This window comes from Ranitomeya imitator, chromosome 9, assembly GCF_032444005.1.
Source record: "Ranitomeya imitator isolate aRanImi1 chromosome 9, aRanImi1.pri, whole genome shotgun sequence".
Classification (NCBI taxonomy): domain Eukaryota; kingdom Metazoa; phylum Chordata; class Amphibia; order Anura; family Dendrobatidae; genus Ranitomeya; species Ranitomeya imitator.
This window is the reverse complement of record NC_091290.1, coordinates 11,121,956-11,147,644: the sequence shown is the minus strand read 5'-3', so window position 1 is coordinate 11,147,644 and position 25,689 is coordinate 11,121,956. Positions and strand designations below refer to the sequence as shown.

The 25,689-nt window shown below is 41.8% G+C and overlaps 1 protein-coding gene across 1 annotated transcript; it reads left to right on the top strand.

The window, feature by feature from the left end:
- The first annotated feature begins 7,040 nt into the window (after positions 1–7,040).
- LOC138649525 (microtubule-associated serine/threonine-protein kinase 4-like) lies at positions 7,041–22,443 on the top strand. Its single transcript, XM_069739999.1, has 16 exons — positions 7,041–7,265; positions 7,485–7,586; positions 10,917–11,019; positions 11,466–11,533; positions 13,447–13,532; positions 14,428–14,738; positions 18,100–18,238; positions 18,325–18,457; positions 18,645–18,810; positions 18,927–19,025; positions 19,244–19,366; positions 19,512–19,612; positions 19,708–19,796; positions 20,192–20,265; positions 21,211–21,279; positions 22,424–22,443. The coding sequence occupies exons 1-16, from the start codon at positions 7,041–7,043 to the stop codon at positions 22,441–22,443; spliced, it is 1,908 nt and encodes a 635-aa protein (XP_069596100.1).
- Positions 22,444–25,689: the final 3,246 nt, after the last annotated feature.

The window sequence follows — 25,689 nt, the reverse complement described above, 5'->3', positions numbered from 1 at the left end:
CGACTAATCCACCTGTCCCCCCGCTATTTCCCAGCCTCTCCCCTGTGTCAAGCCCTTTCACTGGCTTCCTATCGCCCAGAGACTCCAGTACAAAACCCTCACACTGACATACAAAGCCATCCACAACCTGTCTCCTCCATACATCTGTGACATGGTCTCCCGGTACTTACCTACACGCAACCTCCGATCCTCTCAAGATCTCCTTCTCTACTCTCCTCTCATCTCTTCTTCCCACAACCGCATCCAAGACTTCTCCCGTGCTTCCCCCATACTCTGGAACTCTCTACCCCAACACATCAGACTCTCGCCTACCATAGAAACCTTCAAAAAGAACCTGAAGACTCATCTCTTCCGACAAGCCTACAACCTGCAGTGATCCTGAAGTTACTGAACCGCCGCGCAACCTGCCCTACCCTCTCCTAGTGTTTCATCACCCATTCCCTGCGGACTGTGAGCCCTCGCGGGCAGGGTCCTCCCTCCTTATGTACCCGTGTGCCTTGTTATCTGCTAATGTTTAACCCCTTAGTGACCGCCAATACGCCTTTTAACTGACCTGAGATGTAAGAGACTTATATCCCCATACAGGTGACAATCCAGTAGCTGTCAGCTGTCCACTATAGCTGACAACTTGCTGCATAAGCCATGATCAGTGTTTGCACCATCCAAATCTATTTAACCCCTTAGATGCTGCTGTCAATAGTGACTACATCATTATAAACGGTTAACAGACTGTGGGGGTTTCCTCTTTATCCCAATTGGTGGTCTTAGATCATGATTGCATGGTCCTGATGTTTGTCATGGAAATTCATGACCAAATAGTGGCCTTAGAGTCTGTCGGCTGTAGTAACCTGTTCAGAAGTTAGTGACATTTAGGTGATAAAAATACAGATTTTCATTTTTCTCATGCCACTTTGCATTAATTCCTGAAAATCACCCGAAGGGTTAACAAATGACCTGACTGCAGTTTTCAATATGTCAGGGGGTGCTGTTTTTAAAATGGTATCACTTGTGGGGATTTCCCTATATATAGGACCCCCAAATTCACTTCAAACATGGATAGGTCCCTAAAAAAATACATTTTGTAAATTTCCTTGAAAAAAATTTACATTTTTGCTACATTTTTAATCCTCCTAAAATGCTAACAAAATAAAATAACATTTTGCAAATGGTGCTGATGTAAAGCAGACATGTGGGAAATGTTATTTATTAATGTTTTGCTGTGGTATGACTATTGGGATTAAAGGGATAATCATTCAAAGTTTGAAAATTGCTAATTTTTTAACATTTTTTTCAAATTTCTGATATTTTTTATAAATAAACATAAAGCATATCAACCTAAATTTACCATTATCATAAAGTATAATGTGTCACGAAAAAACAATCTCAAAATCACTGGGCTTTGTTGAAGCATTCCAGAGTTATTACCACATAAAGTGACACTGGTCAGATTTCAAAAATTTGGCTCCGTCACTAAGGGGTTAATGTATTTGTCTATATTTGCCCCGTATTCACATGTAAAGCGCCATGGAATAAATGGCGCTATAAAAATGTATGATAATAATAATAATAATATCTATGTATTCAGCCACTCACTTCATATCTATTTAGTTTGTCTGTCTTTATATTTATGAATCTATCCAAAATATCAATCATTAAACCTATCTCATATCTACACTCTCCAATGACCCAGCCCACATCTATCTATCTATCAATAAAAAATTGGAACAGCACTTTACCAATAGGTGGGTGCACGCCTCCCAGACAAAATATCCAAGACTTGCCGCAATCCACACAGGGGAAGAAATGCAGGCAGCACTCCATAGCTTAAGGTGAAAAAAATGTGGTTTATTTCAAACCCACATGCTGTGACAATGTTTCAGCTCAAATGAGGGCTTGAAAAAGGCTTATTTGAGCCGAAACGTTGCTACAGCATGTGGGTTTGAAATAAACCACATTTTTTTCACCTTTAAGCTATGGAGTGCTGCCTGCATTTCTTCCCCATATCTATTATGCATCTATTATCTATTTATATATCTATCTATCTATCTATCTATCTATCTATCTATCTATCTACAGTGCCTTGCGAAAGTATTCGGCTCCCTGGAACTTTTCAACCTTTTCCCACATATCATGCTTCAAACATAAAGATACCAAATGTAAATTTTTGGTGAAGAATCAACAACAAGTGGAACATAATTGTGAAGTTGAACAAAATTTTTTGGTTATTTTAAATTTTTGTGGAAATTCAAAAACTAAAAAGTGGGGCGTGCAATATTATTCGGCCCCTGTAACTTAATACTTTGTTGCACCACCTTTTGCTGCGATTACAAGTCGCTTGGGGTTTGTCTCCATCGGTTTTGAACATCGAGAGACTGAAATTCTCGCCCATTCTTCCTTGGCAAACAGCTCGAGCTTAGTGAGGTTTGATGGAGATCGTTTGTGATCAGCAGTTTTCGCTCTTTCCACAGATTCTCGGTTGGATTGAGGTCTGGACTGTGACTTGGCCATTCTAACACCTGGATATGTTTATTTGTGAACCATTCCACTGTAGATTTTGCTTTATGTTTGGGATCATTGTCTTGTTGGAAGACAAATCTCCGTCCCAGTCTCAGGTCTTTTGCAGACTCCAACAAGTTTTCTTCAAGAATGGTCCTGTATTTGGCTCCATCCATCTTCCCATCAATTTTAACCATCTTCCCTGTCCCTGCTGAAGAAAAGCAGGCCCAAACCTTGATGCTGCCACCAACATGTTTGACAGTGGGGATGGTGTGTTCAGGGTGATGAGCTGTGTTGCCTTTACGCCAAACATATCATTTGGCATTGTTGCCAAAAAGTTTGATTTTGGTTTCATCTGACCAGAGCACCTTCTTCCACATGTTTGGTGTCTCCCAGGTGGCTTGTTGCAAACTTTAAACAACACTTTTTATGGATATCTTAGAGAAATGGCTTTCTTCTTGCCACTCTTCCATAAAGGCCAGATTTGTGCAGTGTACGACTGATTGTTGTCCTATGGACAGACTGTCCCACCTCAGCTGTAGATCTCTGCCGTTCATCCAGAGTGACCATGGGCCTCTTGGCTGCATCACTGATCAGTCTTCTCCTTGTGTGAGATGAAAGTTTAGAGGGACGGCCGGGTCTTGGTAGATTTGCAGTGGTATGATACTCCTTCCATTTCAATATGATCGCTTGCACAGTGCTCCTTGGGATGTTTAAAGTTTTGGAAATCATTTTGTATCCAAATCCGGCTTTAAACTTCTCCACAACAGTATCACGGACCTGCCTGTTGTGTTCCTTGGTCTGCATGATGCTCTCGGTGCTTCACACAGAACCCTGAGACTATCACAGAACAGGTGCATTTATACGGAGACTGGATTACACACAGGTGGATTATATTTATCATCATTAGGCATTTAGGAGAACATTGGATCATTCAGAGATCCACAATGAACTTCTGCACTGAAAGTAAAGGGGCCAGATAATATTGAACGCCCCACTTTTCAGTTTTTGAATTTCCACAAAAATGTAAAATAACCAATAAATTTCGTTCAACTTCACAATTGTGTTCTACTTATTGTTGAGTCTTCACTAAAAATTTACATTTGGTATCTTTATGTTTGAAGCATGGTATGTGGGAAAAGGTTGAAAAGTTCCAGGGAGGTGAATACTTTCAAAAGGCAGTCTGTCTATCTTTCTATCTATCTATCTATCTATCTAATCTTATGGGCCAATAAAGCCAACAGTTTTTGCATGGAATTTGCTATTGACTGCTGTTCATTTTCTAGCTTTTTTATGTATCATAAGATGGTTGCAATCTGTGGGTTACCAACTATAACTGCATTTTTGTCATCCATGAATCCAACCCTCCTTCCATGAATCCATCCATTCTTCCATGAATCCATCCCTCCCTCCCTCCCTCCACAGATCCATCCATCCTTTCACAAATCCATAAATTCTTTCACGAATGAATCCATCCTTCCACAAATCCATCCCTCCTTCCATGGATCCATCCATCTTCCACAAAGCCAGCCATTCATCCTTCAAGCCAGCCATCCATCCATTCATACTTCAATGAGTCCATCCATCCTTCAATTTATCCATGCAGAATAGGTAGAAATACAGATGTTGGTGACAATACAATTAGTAGTGTGTGTGCAAATTAGGGGACATGTATGTAATTAATAAAAGATTATTTTGGGGGGAAAAACTGGCATGGGCTCCAGCACAATTTTTTAAACCAGAGAGGGAAAGCCAGCGACTGGGGCCGATGTTTCTAGCCTGGAAATGGGTTAATACCCATGGATCTTCCCAGGCTATGAATATCAGCCCACAGTTGTATATTTAATCCTTTACTGGCTATTAAAAATGGGTGACCCCCCAAAACAATGACGTGGGGTCCCACTATAATTAAAAACCAGAAAAGGCAATACAGACACAGCTGTGGGCTGATATTCATAGCCTAGGAAGGGACCATGGATATTGCACCCCATGGCTACAAACATCAGCACTCAGCCGCCCCAGAAACGGCGCATCTGTAAGATGCACCAATTCCAGCACATAGCCTCTCTCTTCCCACTGCCCTGTAGTGGTGGCAAGTGGGGTAATGGGACGTTAATGTCACATTTGCATTGTAAGGTGACCTCAAGCCTGTTTAGTAATGGAGAGGTGTCAATAAGACATCTATCCATTACTAATCCTATAGTTGGTAATGGGTGAAAAAAAGACAGACAGAAAAAAGTCTTTTAATGAAATTAATCACTAAACACAGTTTGCCATCTTTATTACCCCTTAGTGACGGAGCCAATTTTTTTTTTTAAATCGGACCAGTGTCACTTTATGTGTTAATAACTCTGGAACGCTTCAATAAATCCCAGTGATTTTGAGATTGTTTTTTCATGACACATTATACTTTATGATAATGGTAAATTTAGGTCAATATGTTTTATGCTTATTTATAAAAAAAATATCAGAAATTTTAGAAAGATGTAAAAAAAAATTGCAAACTTTGAATGATTATCTCTTTAATCCAGATAGTCATACCACAGCAAAACATTAATAAATAACATTTATCTCAGGTCTGCTTTATATCAGCACCATTTCTAAAATGCTCTTTCATTTTGCTAGCCATTTAGGAGGTTTAAAAATGTTGCAGTAGTTTTTCATTTTTTTCAATGAAATTTACAAAATTTATTTTTTTAGGGACCTATCCATGTTTGAAGTGTCTTTAGGGGTCCTATATATTGGGAAACCCCCAAACGTGATACCAGTTAAACAGCACCCCCTGACATACTGAAAACTGCAGTCTGTCCGTCGATGGGTCCCATGCAGTAATCCATATCTGGAGGATATACAGTTTGCAACCAGGCCGGTGCTAAGATGCTACCGCCCCAGCTGCTGGGGAATGAGGAGACGCTGCCGCACAGTATCAGTGACTTCTGGTGACGTCACTAATGCTGCCCTCCCTGCCGGCCTGACCCGCGCTGAACGGTGTAGCGTGGGAAAATGTCTGTTCACTTTCCCATGCTGCTCTGCCGGAGATCGGCACAAATAAGGGAGACCAATTTGTTTGTCGGGTTGATAACAGATTTTTATTTTTTATGCTTTGCTATTTTTACACACCAAAAATATTATTTTACAAAAATGAATTTGTTTTTGCATCATAGTATTCTGAGAACTGTATCTTTTTTTTATTATTTTGCCGAATTATGAATTATTTTTTTGCGGGACGGTTTGGCGTTTTCATTTATACTATTTTTTTTTTTTTTTTTTACATATGACTTTTTCATCAGTTTTCATTCACTTTTCTGTGAGTCACTGATTAAGAAGCTACATTCTTGGCAAGTGTTTTATTTTTTTTTTTTTTACGATGTTCAACAAATGGAATAAATAACATGCCAGTTTTATAGAGTGGGTTGTTCCGGATGTGGCAAAGCCAATTATGTGCACATTTCTTGTTTAGTTTTTAATACAAATGCTGCGTTTTCAGTGGCAAAATGGCTTTCCGTGATTTGTGTGCGCTTTTTTTTTACATGTTTTATTTTACTTTTTTGTTGTTTCTTTTTCACTTTTATACTTGGTCTCACTGTGGGACATGTATAATTGTTACTCTGATTGCTGCTCTCATACATTGCAGTACTTGTGTCCTGCAGTGCCTGAGTCTGTCAATGTCGCACTGACACAGCCTGTGAGTTCCAGCTTATAACATGAATATGCCTAACCCTGGGGGTTTTCAGACTTATTTCCTTCTGTGGAAAAAAAACAACTTGCATTTTACAGTAGCAGAGAATGAGATTTCTAAACTCTCAATCACACGTTGCATTTTTTCTTCCGTTTTTTATTTGAAGTTTGTCAATTCTTTCAGTTTTGCAGCGTTTTTCACCCATTCAACTGAATGAAAGAAAAAACAAAATGCTGCAAAAACGCGAGTATTGTACGTAGCGGTTTTCCTTCTACCACTCTGGTTTTAGGGGTAGAATAAAATGCTGAAAAAATGCATCATGTGAACATCCCCTTATCCTGGTTGTGTTCAAGCTGGAAATGAAGTAGAACGTCCATAATAACAGGGAGACATAATTCATTCTATGGTTTTCCACTTTCAGAATTACTAGGCAGCATCTATTTGTACAGAGCCGTCCATGAAGATTATATCACAAGATTCAATGATGACATCACTGATTGTCAGCTATTATGACATCACTGATTGTCAGCTATTATGACATCACTGATTGTCAGCTATTATGACATCACGGAACACAGGCTCTATTTATAGAACTCGCACAGTGTCACGGGTGTCATTTTTTGACTCTATAGCTGGTGAACTGTGTGAACTTGCACTTACTTGCTATTGTTTGACTCTATAGCTGGTGAACTGTGAGCACTTGCACTTACTTGCTATTGTTTGACTCTATAGCTGGTGAACTGTGAGCACTTGCATTTACTTGCTATTGTTTGACTCTATAGCTGGTGAACTGTGAGCACTTGCATTTACTTGCTATTGTTTGACTCTATAGCTGGTGGACTGTGCGCACTTGCACTTACTCGCTATGGCTGACTATCTTCTAGATAAACACCAGGTAGACGCACTATGGGGGATTGTTCTCAACAATTTCCCTGACTTTGAGCTTCTACCACCCGATGGCGTCCTCAGCTTCACTCACCGGCTGGTGATGGGGCTAGTAAAGGACTGCCTGAACAAATACCACCGAGGTCAACTCACCTCAGAATATCTGAGCGATTTAATTCAGAACATCAGGACATTACTACAGCAGGTAAGTGGCGGACGCTCCGCACAAATCTTCTCCATAATAATAGATAATAATGGCGGGATAGAAGTTTCTTCTTTTCCTCCAATATAAAACACCACTAATCCCCAGATATGGCGTCATTGTATCTGCAGACAGAGGAGCAAATGTCACATAAAATGGCCGCCTTTATTGTGACCTCCCTCACCTCAGGATTTTCATTTTTCTTTCTTTTCTTTTTTATAGGCTGAAACAAGATTTCAAAATGGCGATTTTTCTTCTATTAAGGAAATCGTCCAAAAAGTCCTGTCTGTACTGGAAGGTCCGGCCCGCTCATCGGAACGCCTGGTAAGGAGCCGTCTTCTTCTCTGTCACACGTCCTTGTTTTCTGATCTTCTCCAGATCAACAGTCAGATATAGTACAGGGGACAAATATATATACCAGACCATAATGGGGCCATCCTGATATATATGTGCCCCCGTACTGCTGCTGCTTTGTAATGTATAAAAGAAAATAAACCATTATACTCATTAGGGGCTTAGATAGAAATCATGGGGATGCATATAAGAAGTATAATGCACCCCCATAGTCCTCCTTATAATATAATGCACCCCCATAGCCCTCTATATAATATACTGCACAGTTCACAGTCATCCATTTAAAATAATACACTCCCCATAGTCCTTCATATAGTATAATACACTCCCCATAGTATAATACACTCCTCATTGCCCTTCATATAGTATTGTACACTCCTCATAGTCCTTCATATAGTATTATACACTCCTCATAGCACTTCATATAGTATTATACACTCCTCATAATCCTTCATATATTAAAATACACTCCTCATAATCCTTCATATATTAAAATACACTCCTCATAGTGCTCCATATAGTATAATACAGTGCTCAGTCCTCCATATAGTATAATACACTCCTCATAGTCCTTCATATAGTATTATACACTCCTCATAGCACTTCATATAATATTATACACTCATCATAATCCTTCATATATTAAAATACACTCCTCATAGTCCTCCATATATTACAATACACTCCTCATAGTGCTCCATATAGCATAATACACTCCTCAGTCCTCCATATAGTATAATATACTCCTCATAGTGCTCCATATAGTATAATGCACACCATCATCATCCATGTCATACAAATCACTTCCTATAGTATAATGCACCCCATAGTTCTCTATAATATAATGTATTCTTCATAGTACTCAATACAGTATAATGCAGCCACCCCACAGAGTATAATGTAACACCCCCATAGAATATAATGCAGCCCCCTCATATAGTATAATGCAGCCCACTCAGATTATGATGCAATCCCCCCGCATAGAAGATAAATAAAATACAGCCCCCCCATAGAATATAATGTAGCCCCGAATAGAATGTAATACAGCCTACTTCCCCATAGAATATACCTTAGCCCATCATAGAGTATGATGCAATCCTCCCTCATAAAATCTAATACAGCCCCCCATAAAATATAATGTAGCCCCCTATAGAATATAATAGAGCCCACGTCCCCATAGTATTTAATGTAGCCCCCATAGAATATAATACAGACCACCTCCCGATAGTATATAACATAGCCCCCCATAGTATATAACAGCCTCCCCCATAGAATATAATGCACCCCATAGTATATAACACAGCTTCCCCCATAGAATTTAATGCATAATGTACCCCCATATTATATAACACAGCCACAGAGGATATAAAACAGCCTCCCCCATAGAATATAATAAACCCCCCATAGTATATAACACAGCCTCTCCCATACAGTATAACACCCCCCCCCGCAGTATATAGCACAACCCGCGTAGTATATAGCCGACTCCGCGTAGTATATAGCCGACCCCGCGTAGTATATAGCCGACCCCACGTAGTATATAGCCGACCCCGCGTAGTATATAGCCCATCCCGCGTAGTATATAGCCCATCCCGCGTAGTATATAGCCCATCCTGGGTAGTATATAGCCCATCCCGCGTAGTATATAGCCCACCCCACATAGTATATAGCACAGCCCGCGTAGTATATAGCACAGCCCACACAGTATATAGCCCAGCCAGCGGCGTAGTATATAGCTCACCTCGCATAGTATTTAGCCCACTCCGCGTAGTATATAGCCCCCCCGTGTAGTATATATCCCACCCCGCGTAGTATATGGCTCACCCCGCGTAGTATATGGCTCACCCCGTGTAGTATATAGCCCACCCCGCGTAGTATATAGCCCAGCCCGCGTAGTATATAGCCCACCCCACACAGTATATAGCACAGCCCGTGTAGCATATAGCACAGCCCGAGTAGTATATAGCAGAGCCCGCACAGCATAAAGCACAGCCCGCGTAGTATAAAGCACAGCCCACGTAGTATATAGCACAGCCCGTGTAGTATATAGCACAGCCCGCGTAGTATATAGCACAGCCTGCGTAGTATATAGCACAGCCCGCGTAGTATATAGCGCAGCACGCGTAGTATATAGCACAGCTCGCATAGTATATAGCACAGCCCGCATGTCCCCCATCCCCCCCCAGAATGGTCCCTAAAGGTACCGTCACACTAAGCGACGCTGCAGCGATACCGACAACGATCCGGATCGCTGCAGCGTCGCTGTTTGGTCGCTGGAGAGCTGTCACACAGACAGCTCTCCAACGACCAACGATCCCGAGGTCCCCGGTAACCAGGGTAAACATCGGGTAACTAAGCGCAGGGCCGCGCTTAGTAACCCGATGTTTACCCTGGTTACCAGCGTAAAAAAACAAACAGTACATACTTACATTCAGCTGTCTGTCCCTTGCCGTCTGGTTCCTGCACTGACTGCTGGCCGTAAAGTGAAAGTGAAAGCACAGCACAGCGGTGAGTCACACAGCGGTGACTCACCGCTGTGGCTGTGCTCTGCTTTCACTTTACGGCCAGCAGTCATTGCAGGAACCAGACGGCAAGGGACAGACAGCTGAATGTAAGTATGTACTGTTTGTTTTTTTACGCTGGTAACCAGGGTAAACATCGGGTTACTAAGCGCGGCCCTGCGCTTAGTTACCCGATGTTTACCCTGGTTACCAGCGAAGACATCGCTGAATTGGTGTCACACACGCCGATTCAGCGATGTCTACGGGGAGTCCAGCGACGAAATAAAGTTCTGGACTTTCTTCCCCGACCAGCGATCTCCCAGCAGGGGCCTGATCGCTGCTGCCTGTCACACTGGACGATATCGCTAGCGAGGACGCTGCAACGTCACGGATCGCTAGCGATATCGTCTAGTGTGACAGTACCTTAACACCGGCCCTGTTGCTTTCTACTGTATCTGCATCATAGACGCCGGCATAGTTGAATGCGGCGGTGGGAGTCGGGTGCCCCTGACCTGCCGGGCCCCTGACCTGCCGGGCCCGGTAGCAGCAGCGACCGTGGTAGTTACGCCCCTGCAGGATATAAGGAGCGCAGGTAACACGGCTCTGGGGTCTCGGTGCAGAGAAGTTTACACTGAACATTTGATTTTTCAATCTTAATTTCTCTTAATCCACCTAAATGAGAGAACACATGGCGCATTATCTGTATAGTTGTAAATGCAGGGTTAGTGCTCCCTGATTCATGGATTTGGTGATTTAGTGAAATCTTCCACATATTAAATCTATATATTCTAACTATTAGGAAACAGCAGAAGGCGACACCGAAGATGGGCAAAACCTACACCCGGAAATGATCCCTGACCCGAATACGAGTCAGCGGGATCTGAGCAGCGATCTGACCACAGGTAAGCCAATCACCCGACCTTCTAGAAGGGATCTCCAGATATTCTACAGGGGACAATGGCGGATTTACAGGGACCTGCCCGCACATGGTACATGGGAAGTGCTGCTCGGACTGCACGGCCCATTACCCTCTAATGACAGGAGAATCTAACGTAGAAGCCAAACACCAACCTGGATGGAAGTGCACTGGGGGCGGGGCAGAAACCGTCGTAGTGCAGTGACCCCGCCCTCCTGCACTTCCAGGCTAATCTGCATATTGAGGTCTCTCTTCCCATCACTCACATGTACAGTGAGGGCGATGTGCTCCTCATATTTACACCCCCCATATAATTAGTGATATCCCCATTTACAGACGACCGTTATTTCTCCTGTAGATTGCTCTATTGTGTATGTAGGATTGATGTCGTCTAATACATTTTATTTCTTCATCGTTTTATCACTGTTTTAGATCCAACTGTGCTGGCGATTCCTGACAGTGGAATCCATGAGATCCCGGAGATCCAAGAACCTGCCGCTGTGAGTATCCTAGAGGGGATGTCTGTATATCACCAGATCATGGGGTGTGAATGACGCACCCAGTATTAGCCCCATATAACCAGGGGACATCTCTATTCTAAATGTAGATGATCCCAGCGTGTTAGATAATAGCACTTATACTACACGGAATCTGGCACCAGGTTACTGCTACCCATCTGAGAGCAGCATGATGTAGGGGCAGGGACCCTGATTCCAGCTATGTCACCTACTGTACTGGGTGGAATAGTTGTGATAAAGACACACTTTTCTGCAGAAGATCTAGCAGAGCTCTGAATGCTGAGCCCTGTATAAGCCTGCCCACACCATTGACTGGCAGCTTTCTGTGTACAGTACACTGTGAATAAGCAGAAATCCGCTAATCTGTGGTGGGGCAGGGTCACACAGAGCAATAGGACGACGCGGCACAAGAATAGACCTATAGTGATAATCTCTTGTTGATTAAACACTAATTGTAATAAAACGACACACATCCTGGTAAGTAACACATCGCTAGAATCAGGATTTCAGCCCTTACATCATGCTGCTCTTAGATTACATATAAAAAAAACCTGCTGACAGAATTCCCTTTAAGTTTTCATAAGTGATCTACCATATTATTCAGCACTGTGCAATGATTCCGGTGTATGGACTCTCCCCTTAATGACCTATGAAGTGCTATGTCCATGACCTCCCCCATCTTATCCGGCATATGACAGCTGATCCAGTTATAACAGCCGCGGGTGGAATCGCGATCCACTGGCAGCTTTTAATACGTTAAATGCCGCTGTCAAACGCCGACAGTGGCATGTAACATGGCTGCGCAGGAAGTGCGTCTTAGCTCTCGGCAGGAGACCCCTGGGTTGTCATTGTCACACTGCTGTGAGCGCCCCCCGGTGGTCGGTGCACATAGCAGATGAGCATGTTTGCTGCACATAGCAGAGCTGAACCCCCGCTATGTGTAACACCAGTGATCGGAGGATCGCAGCTTCTAGTCTCCCATGGAAACTATTGAAGCAAGTAAAAAGTAGAAAATAAATAAATATATATAATAAAAATATAAGTCCAAATTATCCCCCTTTTGCCCCATTCAAAATAAAACAAACAAAAAAAATACACATATTTGATATTGCCGCTTTCGGAAACGCCTGATATATCTAAATGTAAGAAGAATTAATATGATCAGTAAATGGCGTAACAAGCACAAAATCATAACGCCAGAATTACACTTTTGGTTGCTGCAACACTGCAATAAAATGCAATAACGGGCGATCAAAACATCGTATCTACCCCAAAATGGTATCAAACGTCAGATCAGCACGCAAAAAAATAATCCCTCACCCAGATAAGGACAAATGGAGACGCTACGAGTCTCAGAAAATGGCGCCATTTTTTTCTTTTATTTTGAAAAGCTTTGGATTTTTTTCACCACTTAAATAAAAAAGAACCGAGACATGTTTGGTGTCTGTGAACTTGTAATGACTTGGAGAATCATCATCGCCGGTCAGTTTTAGCATTTAGCGAACGTGGTAAAAAAAAAAAAAGAAAAACAATTGAGGAATTCCACTTTGTTGCAATTTCGCCACACTTAGAATGTTTATCTGGCTTTTCAGTGAAGGATATAGTAAAAGCAATGGTGTAATTCCAACATAAAACTCGTCCCACAAATAAACAAGCCCTCACTAGGCCATAATGACCGAAAACTAAAGTTATGGCTCTGGGAAGAAGGGGAGGAAAAAACGGAAATCGCCCCTGTTCCTTCAGGGGTTAAATGACCTCGGTGTCTGCGGAGCGCTCTGCTTGTGCAGTCAATCACTGTGAATCCGCTGGGACATAATATTGGAGGAAGACGTTTTGTATCTGGAGCTTTTTTCTTGCAGTTTTCTTATCTGAATATCATTTCTTATTTTTTATAGGGAGCGATTGAATTGTTGATCCCAGCGAGAATGCCGCATATAAGCGACTTTAAAACATCGAAACTGATCGGTGCTGGAGGTTTTGGGTGAGATTTCTGTTGGTATAATCCACATTGCTCAGGGTTCCCTATGACAACACTTCTGGCTCTGTGCTCTGCCGCTCAGCGTTATCATAGGGAAATGATCGGAGTCCACATCACCGTCCACATCCAATTCTCACTATTTCTATACAGTGCAGCGTACGGACCTAGAACAGGTCGCACTGTAAGGACCTGTGCACACATCGCAGACTTCTCACAGTTTTTGTGTTTTTTTCTGCTCAGATTTGTTACAAAACCTGAGGGATCTCATGATGCAGAAAAGTGACTGAGATCCCTGAAGTCTCGTGCACACGGTGATTATCTTTCCATTTAACTCTGCAGCAGGTCAATTCTTTCAGCGTTTTTTCTGCAGATTCCACACATACAGTAATATTTGAAGCATCGTTTTTCCTGCTTAGAAATGCAGATGTGGTGGAAACACTTCTGCTGCAAATACTTAATGTGGGCACAAACCCTTAAGGAACGAGATTGATATAACATATTACAGTCACTTGTCCTAGACCCCATCGGTTCTTATGCTGCCGCCTCCACCAGAGCTTCCTCCTCAGCAGACTTTGGTTCTTGGGTCCATTATGGAGCTGATAAGAGTAATCGGCTGCACACGGTCACGGGAGGATTGACACGATATTGACGTCAATGACATCTGCACCCTCCACCATGACCCCGTGAGTCCAATCACTGCCTCAGCACCAGAAGGGGGCGCTAGAGCAACCAAAGCCTGGCCCGGAGGATGGAGGCCTGCAGGGATGGACAGGTGGGAGCCTCGGACAGGTGGGTAGAATGGGCTCCATTATTATTTAACTACTTCCATCCCCTCCATTTATTATGCCTTAGGCCGGGGTCATACTTGCGAGTGCAGTGCTATATTATTAATTTCTAGAATTGTATCTCCAGTGACTGACGGACTCCAAGAAATTAGTACAGAAGATCATATAATGACTTCTCTAGATGAGCTGTTAATAAGGATTGATTATTTACCATGGATTGTGCTTTTCTCCAGCTCCGTCTACCTAGCGCGCCATAAAGACTTACATCAGACCTTTGCAATGAAGAAATTGACCAAGGGAGCGGGTGATGGCGCTTATCTGGAAAGGGACATCTTAACATTCTCTGATTGTTCCTTTGTGGCCTCCATGCTCTGCTCCTTTCCATCTACATCTCACCTCTGTATGGTCATGGAGTATGCGGAAGGTAGGACACGTGTATTCTATTATAGTCCGTCCACGTCTGCTGACATCTTATCATATCATTAGGACTTGGTTCCATCACCACAGAGCATTTACTATAGGTTATACAGTTAGGTCCATATATATTTGGACAGAGACAACATTTTTCTAATTTTGGTTATAGACATTACCACAATGAAATTTAATCAAAACAATTCAGATGCAGTTGAAGTTCAGACTTTCAGCTTTCATTTGAGGGTATCCACATTAAATTTGGATGAAGGGTTTAGGAGTTTCAGCTCCTTAACATGTGCCACCCTGTTTTTAAAGGGACCAAAAGTAATTGGACAATTGACTCCAAGGCTATTTCATGGACAGGTGTGGGCAATCCCTTCGTTATGTCATTCTCAATTAAGCAGATAAAAGGCCTGGAGTTGATTTGAGGTGCGGTGCTGCATTTGGAAGGTTTTGCTGTGAAGTAAACATGCGGTAAAGGAGCTCTCTATGCAGGTGAAACAAGCCATCCTTAAGCTGGGAAAACACAAAAAACTCATCCGAGAAATTGCTACAATATTAGGAGTGGCAAAATCTACAGTTTGGTCCATCCTGAGAAAGAAAGAAAGCACTGGTGAACTCATCAATGCAAAAAGACCTGGGCGCCCACAGAAGACAACAGTGGTGGATGATCGCAGAATGATCTCCATGGTGAAGAGAAACCCCTTCACAACAGCCAACCAAGTGACCAACACTCTCCAGGAGGTCGGCGTATCAATATCCAAATCTACCATAAAGAGAAGACTGCATGAAAGTAACTACAGAGGGTTCACTGCACGGTGCAGCCACTCATAAGCATCAAGAATAAGAAGGCTAGACTGGACTTTACTAAAAAACATCTAAAAAAACCAGCACAGTTCTGGATGAACATTCGTTGGACAGAAGAAACCAAGATCAACCTCTACCAGAATGATGGAAAGACTAAAGTATGGTAAAGGCGAGGTCCAGGTCATGATCCAAAGCATACCACATCATCTGTAAAACACGGCGGAGGCAGTGTGATGGCGCGGGCATGCATAAACCCGGCGGAGGCAGTGTGATGGCGCGGGCATGCATGGCTGCCAGTGGCACTGAGTCACTAGTGTTTATTGATGATGTGACACAGGACAAAAGCAGCCGAATGAATTCTGAGGTCTTCAGAGCCGCCATACTGTGTGCTCAGATCCAGCCAAATGCAGCCAAACTGATCGGTCGTCGTTTCATACAACAGATGGACAATGACCCAAAACATAAAGCCAAAGCAACCCAGGAGTTTATTAAAGCAAAGAAGTGGAATATCCTTAAATGGCCAAGTCAGTCACCTGATCTCAACCCAATTGAGCAGCATTTCACTTGTTAAAGAATAAACTTCAGACAGAAAGGCCACAAACAACCAGCAACTGAAAACCACTGCAGTGAAGGCCTGGCAGAGCATCAAAAAGGAGGAAACACAGCGTCTGGTGATGTCCATGAGTTCAACACTTCAGGCAGTCATTGCCAACAAAGGGTTTTCAACCAAGTACTAAAAATGAACATTTTATTTAAAATTATTGAATCTGTCCAATTACTTTTGGTCTCTTTAAAAACAGGGTGGCACATGTTAAGGAGCTGAAACTCCTAAACCCTTCATCCAAATTTAATGTGGATACCCTCAAATGAAAGCCGAAAGTCTGAACTTCAACTGCATCTGAAGTGTTTTGTTTAAAATTCATTGTGGTAATGTCTGTAACCAAAATTAGAAAAATGTTGTCTCTGTCCAAAAATATATGGACCTAACTGTATATGACCTCCATGCCCGGAAATTAATTGTTCTGTGAGCAGGGGTACTATGGGGCCCATGAGTTCTAGGGGCCCAGCATCACTTGGCATTGGGCCACATCACTCCTCCTGTCATCACAATTTCAGCATGGCCGCATCCTCAGAATGTGAACACAGCTGAACAGAATGGGGCATCAGGAGGCTGAAAGCCCCCGGTCCAGCATTCAGCCCGTGGTCGTGAGACTGTGGTCTGAGACTCCGTACACCGCAGGGGCCAAGTAGTCACAGCACTCACACCGGACTGACCAGAGCAGCACGCCTTGGCCATGGGGCCGGGGAATAGTGCTTTATCTATTGTCAGCATCTGTAGGGGCCATAATACTATGAAATGGCCAAAAATGTATATTGCTGGTGAGAACACTAAAGGGCTTCGATGGATGGATGGATAGATAGATAGATGCATAGATGGATAGATAAATGGATAGATGGATGGATGGATAGATAGATAGATAGATAGATAGATAGATAGATAGATAGATAGATAGATAGATAGATAGATAGATGCATGGATGGATGGATAAATTGATGGATAGATAGATAAATAGATAGGTAGATAGATAGACGATAGATAGATAGATAGATAGATAGATAGATAGATAGATAGATAGATAGATGCATCGATGGATGGATGGATAAATAGATGCATGGATGGATGGATAGATAGATAGATAGATAGATAGATAGATAGATAGATAGATAGATAGATAGATAGATAGATAGATAGATAGATAGATCCAAGACTTTACACGTGCTGCGCCGATTCTTTGGAATGCACTACCTAGGATAATACGATTAATCCCCAATCCCCACAGTTTTAAGCGTGCCCTAAAAACTCATTTGTTCAGACTGGCCTACCGCCTCAATGCATTAACCTAACGATCCCTGTGTGGCCTATATTAAAAAAAAAAAAAAAATTAATTAACTGGTTCATGCAGCTTTACATGAACACCCAAGCCTTACACTATGGCTGGTCCGAATAACTATAGCAATTGTTACCATCCACCTCTCGTGTCTCCCCTTTTCCTCATAGTTTGTAAGCTTACGAGCAGGGCCCTCACTCCTCTTGGTATCTGTTTTGAACTGTATTTCTGTTATGCTGTAATGTCTATTGTATGTACAAGTCCCCTCTATAATTTGTAAAGCGCTGCGGAATATGTTGGCGCTATATAAATAAAAATTATTATTATTATTATTATTATTATTATAGATGCATGGATGGATGGATGAATAGATGCATGGATGGATAGATGCATAGATGGATGGATGAATAGATGCATGGATGGATGGATAGATGGATAAATAGATGCATGGATGGATAGATAGTTAGTATCTTCAGCTGTGGACAAGATGTGATATCACTTTGTTCTTAGTTACATGGACCACATTTCACCACTGCTTTAGTCTAATATTATGTGCACTATTAATTATATCTGTATATATTCTCTCCTGCCAAATATCTCGTCTCACTTCCCATTGTACATCATGGTGATCTGCTTTATTAACCCCTCACCCGTCATATTTCTTTTTTTCTACAGGTGGAGACTGTCAGACCCTATTAAACACCCGGGGTCCTTTATCTGTCCCCTTGGCCCGCTTGTACTTTGCAGAAGCGGTTGTTGCTGTAGAATACTTGCACAGCTATGGTGTGGTCCACAGAGACCTGAAGCCAAGGAAGTAAGTGCCCCCTCTAGTTTGATATATTGAAGTTATCATTTATTTCCATATAGTCTGCAAGGCTAAAACCATCTTTTCTTCCACAGCCTCCTGATAACATCTACTGGACACATTAAAGTTACTGATTTTGGTCTTTCAAAACTTGGTGTCATGATACCAAAAAACAACATCTACAATCAATCAGCAGAGGAGATCAGCAGAGAGTTCCGGGACCATGAGGTGGGCATCACTTACAGAAACGCAGCTTGTTCTTTACTAATCTCATCACACTCTTTCTTCTCTGCATTCTTCTTTTCTAGAGATCTTTTCCGCTGATATTTTATCTTCTGTCATTGTGTTTTTATGGTGAGAACTTGTCATTATAATGGAATGATAAATCTCATCTCTTTCTTCTGTTGGTTTCCAGGTCTGCGGTACCCTACGTTATGTAGCCCCAGAGGTCATCCTGCGGAAAGGCTATGGAAGACCTGTTGACTGGTGGTCAATGGGGATCATACTACATCAATTCCTTGTGGGATCTGTACCATTTGATGGGAAAACCCGGACCGAGATTAAAGAAAATATTGTCGGTGGTAAGTGGAATAATCCAATCATTGCTTTGGGTGGTTACATTTGTTCACCTATTTCTTTAGCTTTATATTACAGTCCAATAAAGATGTTTCATTTTCTGTAATTTTCTATATAACAGGACACCTACGTTGGGATTGTGAACCCATTCCTCCCTTTGATGCTCAGTGCCTCATCACTGACCTGCTGATAAAAAATCCTGAACAAAGACTTGGGACAGGTAACAATCTGCTTATTACACATAGGACATATCGCTCATGTCTATGAGAATCAGCACTTCTCTATCAGCTCATCCATTTCTAATTCTTCATAATATGACTTTTAGTACATTTCTTTCATGTTTGCTCAGAAATGTCATAAGTTCAGATTAAGTTAAACAGTTCAGATATGGAAGAGTCTCTGACAATATCCGCAACACTTTTGTTTTGTATTTTCCAGCAGGAACATTTGAGATCAAGAGTCATCCATTCCTGACTGGCTTAGACTTTGACAACCTTGTAAGTCAGAAGCCGGATTATGTTCCTCAGGTTGCATCAAACGTGGACACAAGCTTCTCTATCAGTAAGCAGAAGACGTCATCTAGATTAAGCAGCTGCTTGTCTCGTCTACCATAGTTTGAGACAATCGGTTCCCATTAATATTACGGATAAATGGTGGCTGTTATATTGACAACCTCTAATAATACGTCATTACCTATGTCTTGTAGATCACTATAATATAAACAAACATCTGGAATCAGAGGATGAGGAGGACAATGAGAGCTTTAAGTACAAAAATTTTACGTCTTCTTCTGAATGGCTTTCTAAAGTAAGTATGAGAACAACAAATACAACAATAGTAAAAAAAATACATCTAAAAGTAAGAAAAATAGTATTTCATATCTTCTTGTTGTCCACATTTAGCTTTGTACCACCGCTACCAGGATCAATAATGAGGATCCCAAGTCACCTGCAGAATTTACACAAACATCCTGCACAAACATCTTAGAAATGTGAGTAGACTACACGGTCATTATTTGCAGCTCCAGGCTGATATATGTGTACAACTCCAAATATAGGACATAAATAGCATAATATCAATTACAGCATCCATCGCCCCATGATTAGCAGTCACTAGGCTTCAGAAACTGCTGAAGGTAACATCCTATAACTGCAGCCAGTCATGCACGTTTAGTGCTGCCCACACTGTAGATGTAGTAATACATGCCAGCCATTCTTTGTAGTAGTTTTTTGTACTGCTCTATAAAAGGTAGATTTAAGCAGGAAACCTTCGCCACTATAACTCTCATATGTCCTAATAGGCCTTATAGTTGGTGTTAAACTACTGAGGTAACCCCTTTTATACTGCATTTACTTGTGATTTACATGTTTTTCTTCTTCCAAACAGGCAGAAAGAATCTGTTCCTGCATCTATTAGAGATGATGATATTACCAGTTTGCCATGCTCGCCCCCATTGTCAGGTATGTACATGTCTATAGCACTACAAAGGAGAATGTTGACTTCATCTCAAATATTTCCACATGATTTTTCTGTCATTGGTCTCCTATGCTGTCCATGTTTCATGGATCCCAATTATGTTGCCCATACGACTATACATTTCGCTAATTTTGTACAGTTTTCCCAGAATACCAGATCATTCATCTGGAGCAGATGTTATCTGTCAGTGATGGGATTGTCGCATGTATGATGGCTGACAATGATCGCTGACTTCTGTATGATAACATTCCTCTGCTGTCCGTGCACAATAGTATCGTGTAATAAGGCGTCCCTTTACTTACGCAATTCACAATAAGTAGTGATCTTCTAACCCCAGATCTCCCAGGAGGACGAGAAGCACTCTTAACAATTATCTCAAAAACTAGAACCAATTCAGCAAAAGTAATGGTGATCCCTGGACCTTCAAGAAAGAAACACATGGCATTACCCTATTTGTTATTTTTCCCCTCCTGAAGGGGTTAAATGGTGGGAAAATATCTTTTTCTCTGTTTTTGCCATTGTACGTACTCACAAGTGCTCTGCAGGTAGTTGGCTAGCAAACCTGGCCAGTCAGGGGACCGTAGCAGGGGACGGACAGGTTTCCTTCCCTGTGAACAGTCTGTGATCGGTGTATGTATTCGTAAATAAAGAGGGAGAGGGGGATAAAAGAGGGGAGCGCCGGAGATCCGTGCCCGACCTTCAGCATTTTCCTAGCAGAAGTGCTGCCCCACCCTTCATTTTGTCACGGCCTTAGGTTAGTCATTCAGGGATCTGAATGAACAGAAAGTTGGGATTAATGGGATTGAGCCTATTGGCCAAGCTAAAACCCGAAATCCATAAGAAAAACCTTGACACCTGAAATTGTATTTATGTAGCAGATCCTAAAAGAGTATTCTGTTACTAAGAGTTTGTTTTTACTTTCTGATCAGAAAATGAAGCTCACGAGGAAATAGAGCAACAAAACTCTGACAATGAAGAAATGGGGGAAAGGAGAGAAGGTAAGTGCGAGAATCAGCTGTATGTTGTGTGATGTCAGTGAGAATAACTCATGTGGAGCAGATGACATCGGTCAGTGGTGGGATATGTATGATGGCGGAAAATGACCCCTGACCTCTGTAAAAGATTTCTCTGCCGTTGGCCGCAGTGACCGCACAGTAGAATCATGTAATAAGTCGTCACTTTACTGACATTATTGATACAAAGCAGATTCTATAAGAGCAGATGTTAGTAGAGATGGGCGGACGCGTGGATGTTCGGGTCCTTGGGATTCAGACAAACTTTATAAAAAATAGTTTGGTTTAGTACCAGAATAATACCCCAAATGGGATTCTGAACGTGCATGGTTCGAAACCCATTTACGTGAATGGGAGGCCCAAAGATCCCGCGGTTCCCATGCCATCCTCTGTGTGACAGTATGGGAAACAGCGGCTCTGACTGGCGGCAATCATACTGAAGTCACCACCAGTCAGAGCCCAGGGCATTGCTGACCGCTGTGGGTTCCCACGCTGTCACACTGGACAACATGCGAGTGTGCGTCTGTTACTGGCGGTGAGAAGATTACAGTCGGTCAGGTGTCAGCTGATAACTACTACTGTCATCAGCGTTGCCTGATCTCGCTGATAGCAGCAATAGCAGGCATTGCTGATGATAGTACTCATCAGCCGGTGCCTGTACCAGCCAGAACACAATGACAGTAGTGTGTGAATCCAGCTGCTGAGACGAGCGCTGACATTAGTAACCTTATCCGGGATCATTGTGGTACATGAGAACGATTTACGGTGGATCCCTTTGGATTTTTTTTAAGGTTAAAAATGAATAAAAGAGGGTTGGCGAGTGCTTTTTACAAGTAAGGGACTTTTCATCTTATAGATGCACCTTTTTTGGGGCAGCTGCGGGATGCTTTTTTTTAGGCTGGGGAGAACCAAATACCCATGGACTTTCCCCAGCCTGAGAATACTAGCCCTCCGCTGTCTGTTTTACATTGGCTGGCTATCAAAAATAGGGGCGACACCTCGCTGTTTAAAAAAAAAAAAAAAAAATTATTTAAAAAAAATCTTTATAAATAAGATTTCTCTGCCGTTTGGCCACAGTGACTGCACAATAGTGACATGTAATAAGTCGTCCCTTTACTTTACGTTATAGATACAAAGCAGATACTATAAGAATACATTGTTACTGATGTTTGGTTTTTTTACATTCTGATCAGATATTCCAGTTCACGAGGACAGAATACCTTCGATACCTTTGAGTAGAGCGCAACAAAATTCAGAAGGTGAAGGAAAGAAGGAAAAGAAACAACGTAAGTGTGAGAATCGGCTCAATGTGGTGTGATGTCAATCAATGAGAAAAACCCATGTGTAGAAGATATTATCTGTCAGTGATGGGATATGTATGATGGCTGACAGTGACCCCTGACCTCTGTATAGTAAGATTCCGCTGCCGTTCGGCCGCAGTGACCGCACAGTAGTATCGTGTAATATGGAGTCCCGTCACTAACATTATATTTACTTCTTTTCTCACAGGTTCCCGCCTCCGCCGGTTCTTATCATCCTGCCGGCGTAGATTATCCAGGGCTGCTCGCGCATTTACATGTTGTTGCAGTTGCCCCAGCACCATCTAAAAGACTGGAAACCTCCACATCTAGCGCCCTGAAGTCCAGCAGATCCACCATCACTGCTGGACCTGTATAGAAGGATCTTCACCATCTACCTGTGGCCTTCTGAGGTTACATCTTTACCTGTCACCAGGCGCCGCGGTATTCATACTGCTCACCAGACTTGGCTTTTACTGATCACCTGGTACCTGACCCCGGCTTTGTTCCTGACTATGATTTCGTCTATTGATACCCGGACATGTTTTGCCTCTGTCACCAGGCGCCGCGGTATTCATACTGCTCACCAGAATTGGCTTTTACTGATCACCTGGTACCTGACCCCGGCTTTGTTCCTGACTATGATTTCGTCTATTGATAATGTTCCTGGATTTATTAATCCCTTAACTTTGTATCTTATTATTAATAATGTTCCTATGATTTCGTCTATTGATAATGTTCCTGGATTTATTAATCCCTTAACCTTGTATCTTATTATTAATAATGTTTCTGTGATTTCGTCTATTGATAATGTTCCTGGATTTATTAATCCCTTACCCTTGTATCTTATTATTAACCCCTTCATGACCTTGGGATTTTTTGTTTTTCCGTGTTCGTTTTTCGCTCCACTCCTTCCCAGAGCCATAACTATTTTATTTTTCCGTCAATTTGGCCATGTGAGGGCTTATTTTTTTGCGGGACGAGTTGTACTTTTGAACGACATCATTGGTTTTAGCATGTCGTGTACTAGAAAACGGGAAAAAAATTCCAAGTGCGGTGAAATTGCAAAAAAAGTGCAGTTCCACACTTGTTTTTTGTTTGGCTTTTTTGCTAGGTTCACTAAATGCTAAAACTGACCTGCCATTATGATTCTCCAGGTCACTATGAGTTCGCAGACACCTAACATGACTAGGTTATTTTTTATCTAAGTGGTGAAAAAAAATTCCAAACTTTGCTAAAAAAAAATAAAAAAAAAATTGCGCCATTTTCCGATACTCGTAGCGTCTCCATTTTTCATGATCTGGGGTCGGTTGAGGGCTTATTTTTTGTGTGCCGAGATGACATTTTTAATTATAGCATTTCGGTGCAGATACGTTCTTTTGATCGCCCGTTATTGCATTTTAATGCAATGTCACGGCGACGAAAAAAAACGTAATTCTGGCGTTTCTGATTTTTTTCCCGCTACGCTGTTTAGCAATCAGGTTAATGCTTTTTTTTTTAATTGATACATCGGGCGATTCTGAGCGCGGCGATACCAAATATGTGTAGATTTGATATTTTTTTTATTGATTTATTTTGATTGGGGCGAAAGGGGGGTGATTTAAACTTTTATTTTTTTTTTATTTTTTTCACATTTTTTTTAAACTTTTTTTTTTTTTACTTTTGCCATGCTTCAATAGCCTCCATGGGAGGCTAGAAGCAGGCACAGCACGATCGCCTCTGCTACATAGCAGCGATCTGCTGACATGTCCCGGCTTTGGTGCGGGCTCACCGCGGAGCCCTGCATCAAAGCAGGGGATCTGACCTCGGATGTACTATACCGTCCGAGGTCAGAAAGGGGTTAATAATGTTCCTATGATTTCGTCTATTGATAATGTTCCTGGATTTATTAATCCCTTAACCTTGTATCTTATTATTAATAATGTTTCTGTGATTTCGTCTATTGATAATGTTCCTGGATTTATTAATCCCTTACCCTTGTATCTTATTATTAATAATGTTTCTGTGATTTCGTCTATTGATAATGTTCCTGGATTTATTAATCCCTTACCCTTGTATCTTATTATTAACCCCTTCATGACCTTGGGATTTTTTGTTTTTCCGTGTTCGTTTTTCGCTCCACTCCTTCCCAGAGCCATAACTATTTTATTTTTCCGTCAATTTGGCCATGTGAGGGCTTATTTTTTTTGCGGGACGAGTTGTACTTTTGAACGACATCATTGGTTTTAGCATGTCGTGTACTAGAAAACGGGAAAAAAATTCCAAGTGCGGTGAAATTGCAAAAAAAGTGCAGTCCCACACTTGTTTTTTGTTTGGCTTTTTTGCTAGGTTCACTAAATGCTAAAACTGACCTGCCATTATGATTCTCCAGGTTATTACGAGTTCGTAGACACCTAACATGACTAGGTTATTTTTTATCTAAGTGGTGAAAAAAAAATCCAAACTTTGCTAAAAAAAAAAAAAAAAAAAAAAAAAAAAATTGCGCCATTTTCCGATACTTGTAGCGTCTCCATTTTTCATGATCTGGGGTCGGTTGAGGGCTTATTTTTTGCGTGCCAAGATGACATTTTTAATGATAGCATTTCGGTGCAGATACGTTCTTTTGATCGCCCGTTATTGCATTTTAATGCAATGTCACGGCGACGAAAAAAAACGTAATTCTGGCGTTTCTAATTTTTTTCCCGCTACGCTGTTTAGCAATCAGGTTAATGCTTTTTTTTTTTAATTGATACATCGGGCGATTCTGAGCGCGGCGATACCAAATATGTGTAGATTTGATATTTTTTTTATTGATTTATTTTGATTGGGGCGAAAGGGGGGTGATTTAAACTTTTATATTTTTTTATTTTTTTCACATTTTTTTAAACTTTTTTTTTTTTTTACTTTTGCCATGCTTCAATAGCCTCCATGGGAGGCTAGAAGCAGGCACAGCACGATCGCCTCTGCTACATAGCAGCGATCTGCTGACATGTCCCGGCTTTGGTGCGGGCTCACCGCGGAGCCCTGCATCAAAGCAGGGGATCTGACCTCGGATGTACTATACCGTCCGAGGTCAGAAAGGGGTTAATAATGTTCCTATGATTTCGTCTATTGATAA

Bases quoted from the DNA above. Each gene is read 5' to 3' on its own strand.
- LOC138649525 (XM_069739999.1), top strand. From the start codon at position 7,041: ATGGCTGACTATCTTCTAGATAAACACCAGGTAGACGCACTATGGGGG. The intron at 7,587-10,916 runs GTAAGGAGCCGT...TCTAACTATTAG, and splicing joins CCCGCTCATCGGAACGCCTG to GAAACAGCAGAAGGCGACAC. The intron at 19,613-19,707 runs GTAAGTATGAGA...GTCCACATTTAG, and splicing joins CTTCTGAATGGCTTTCTAAA to CTTTGTACCACCGCTACCAG.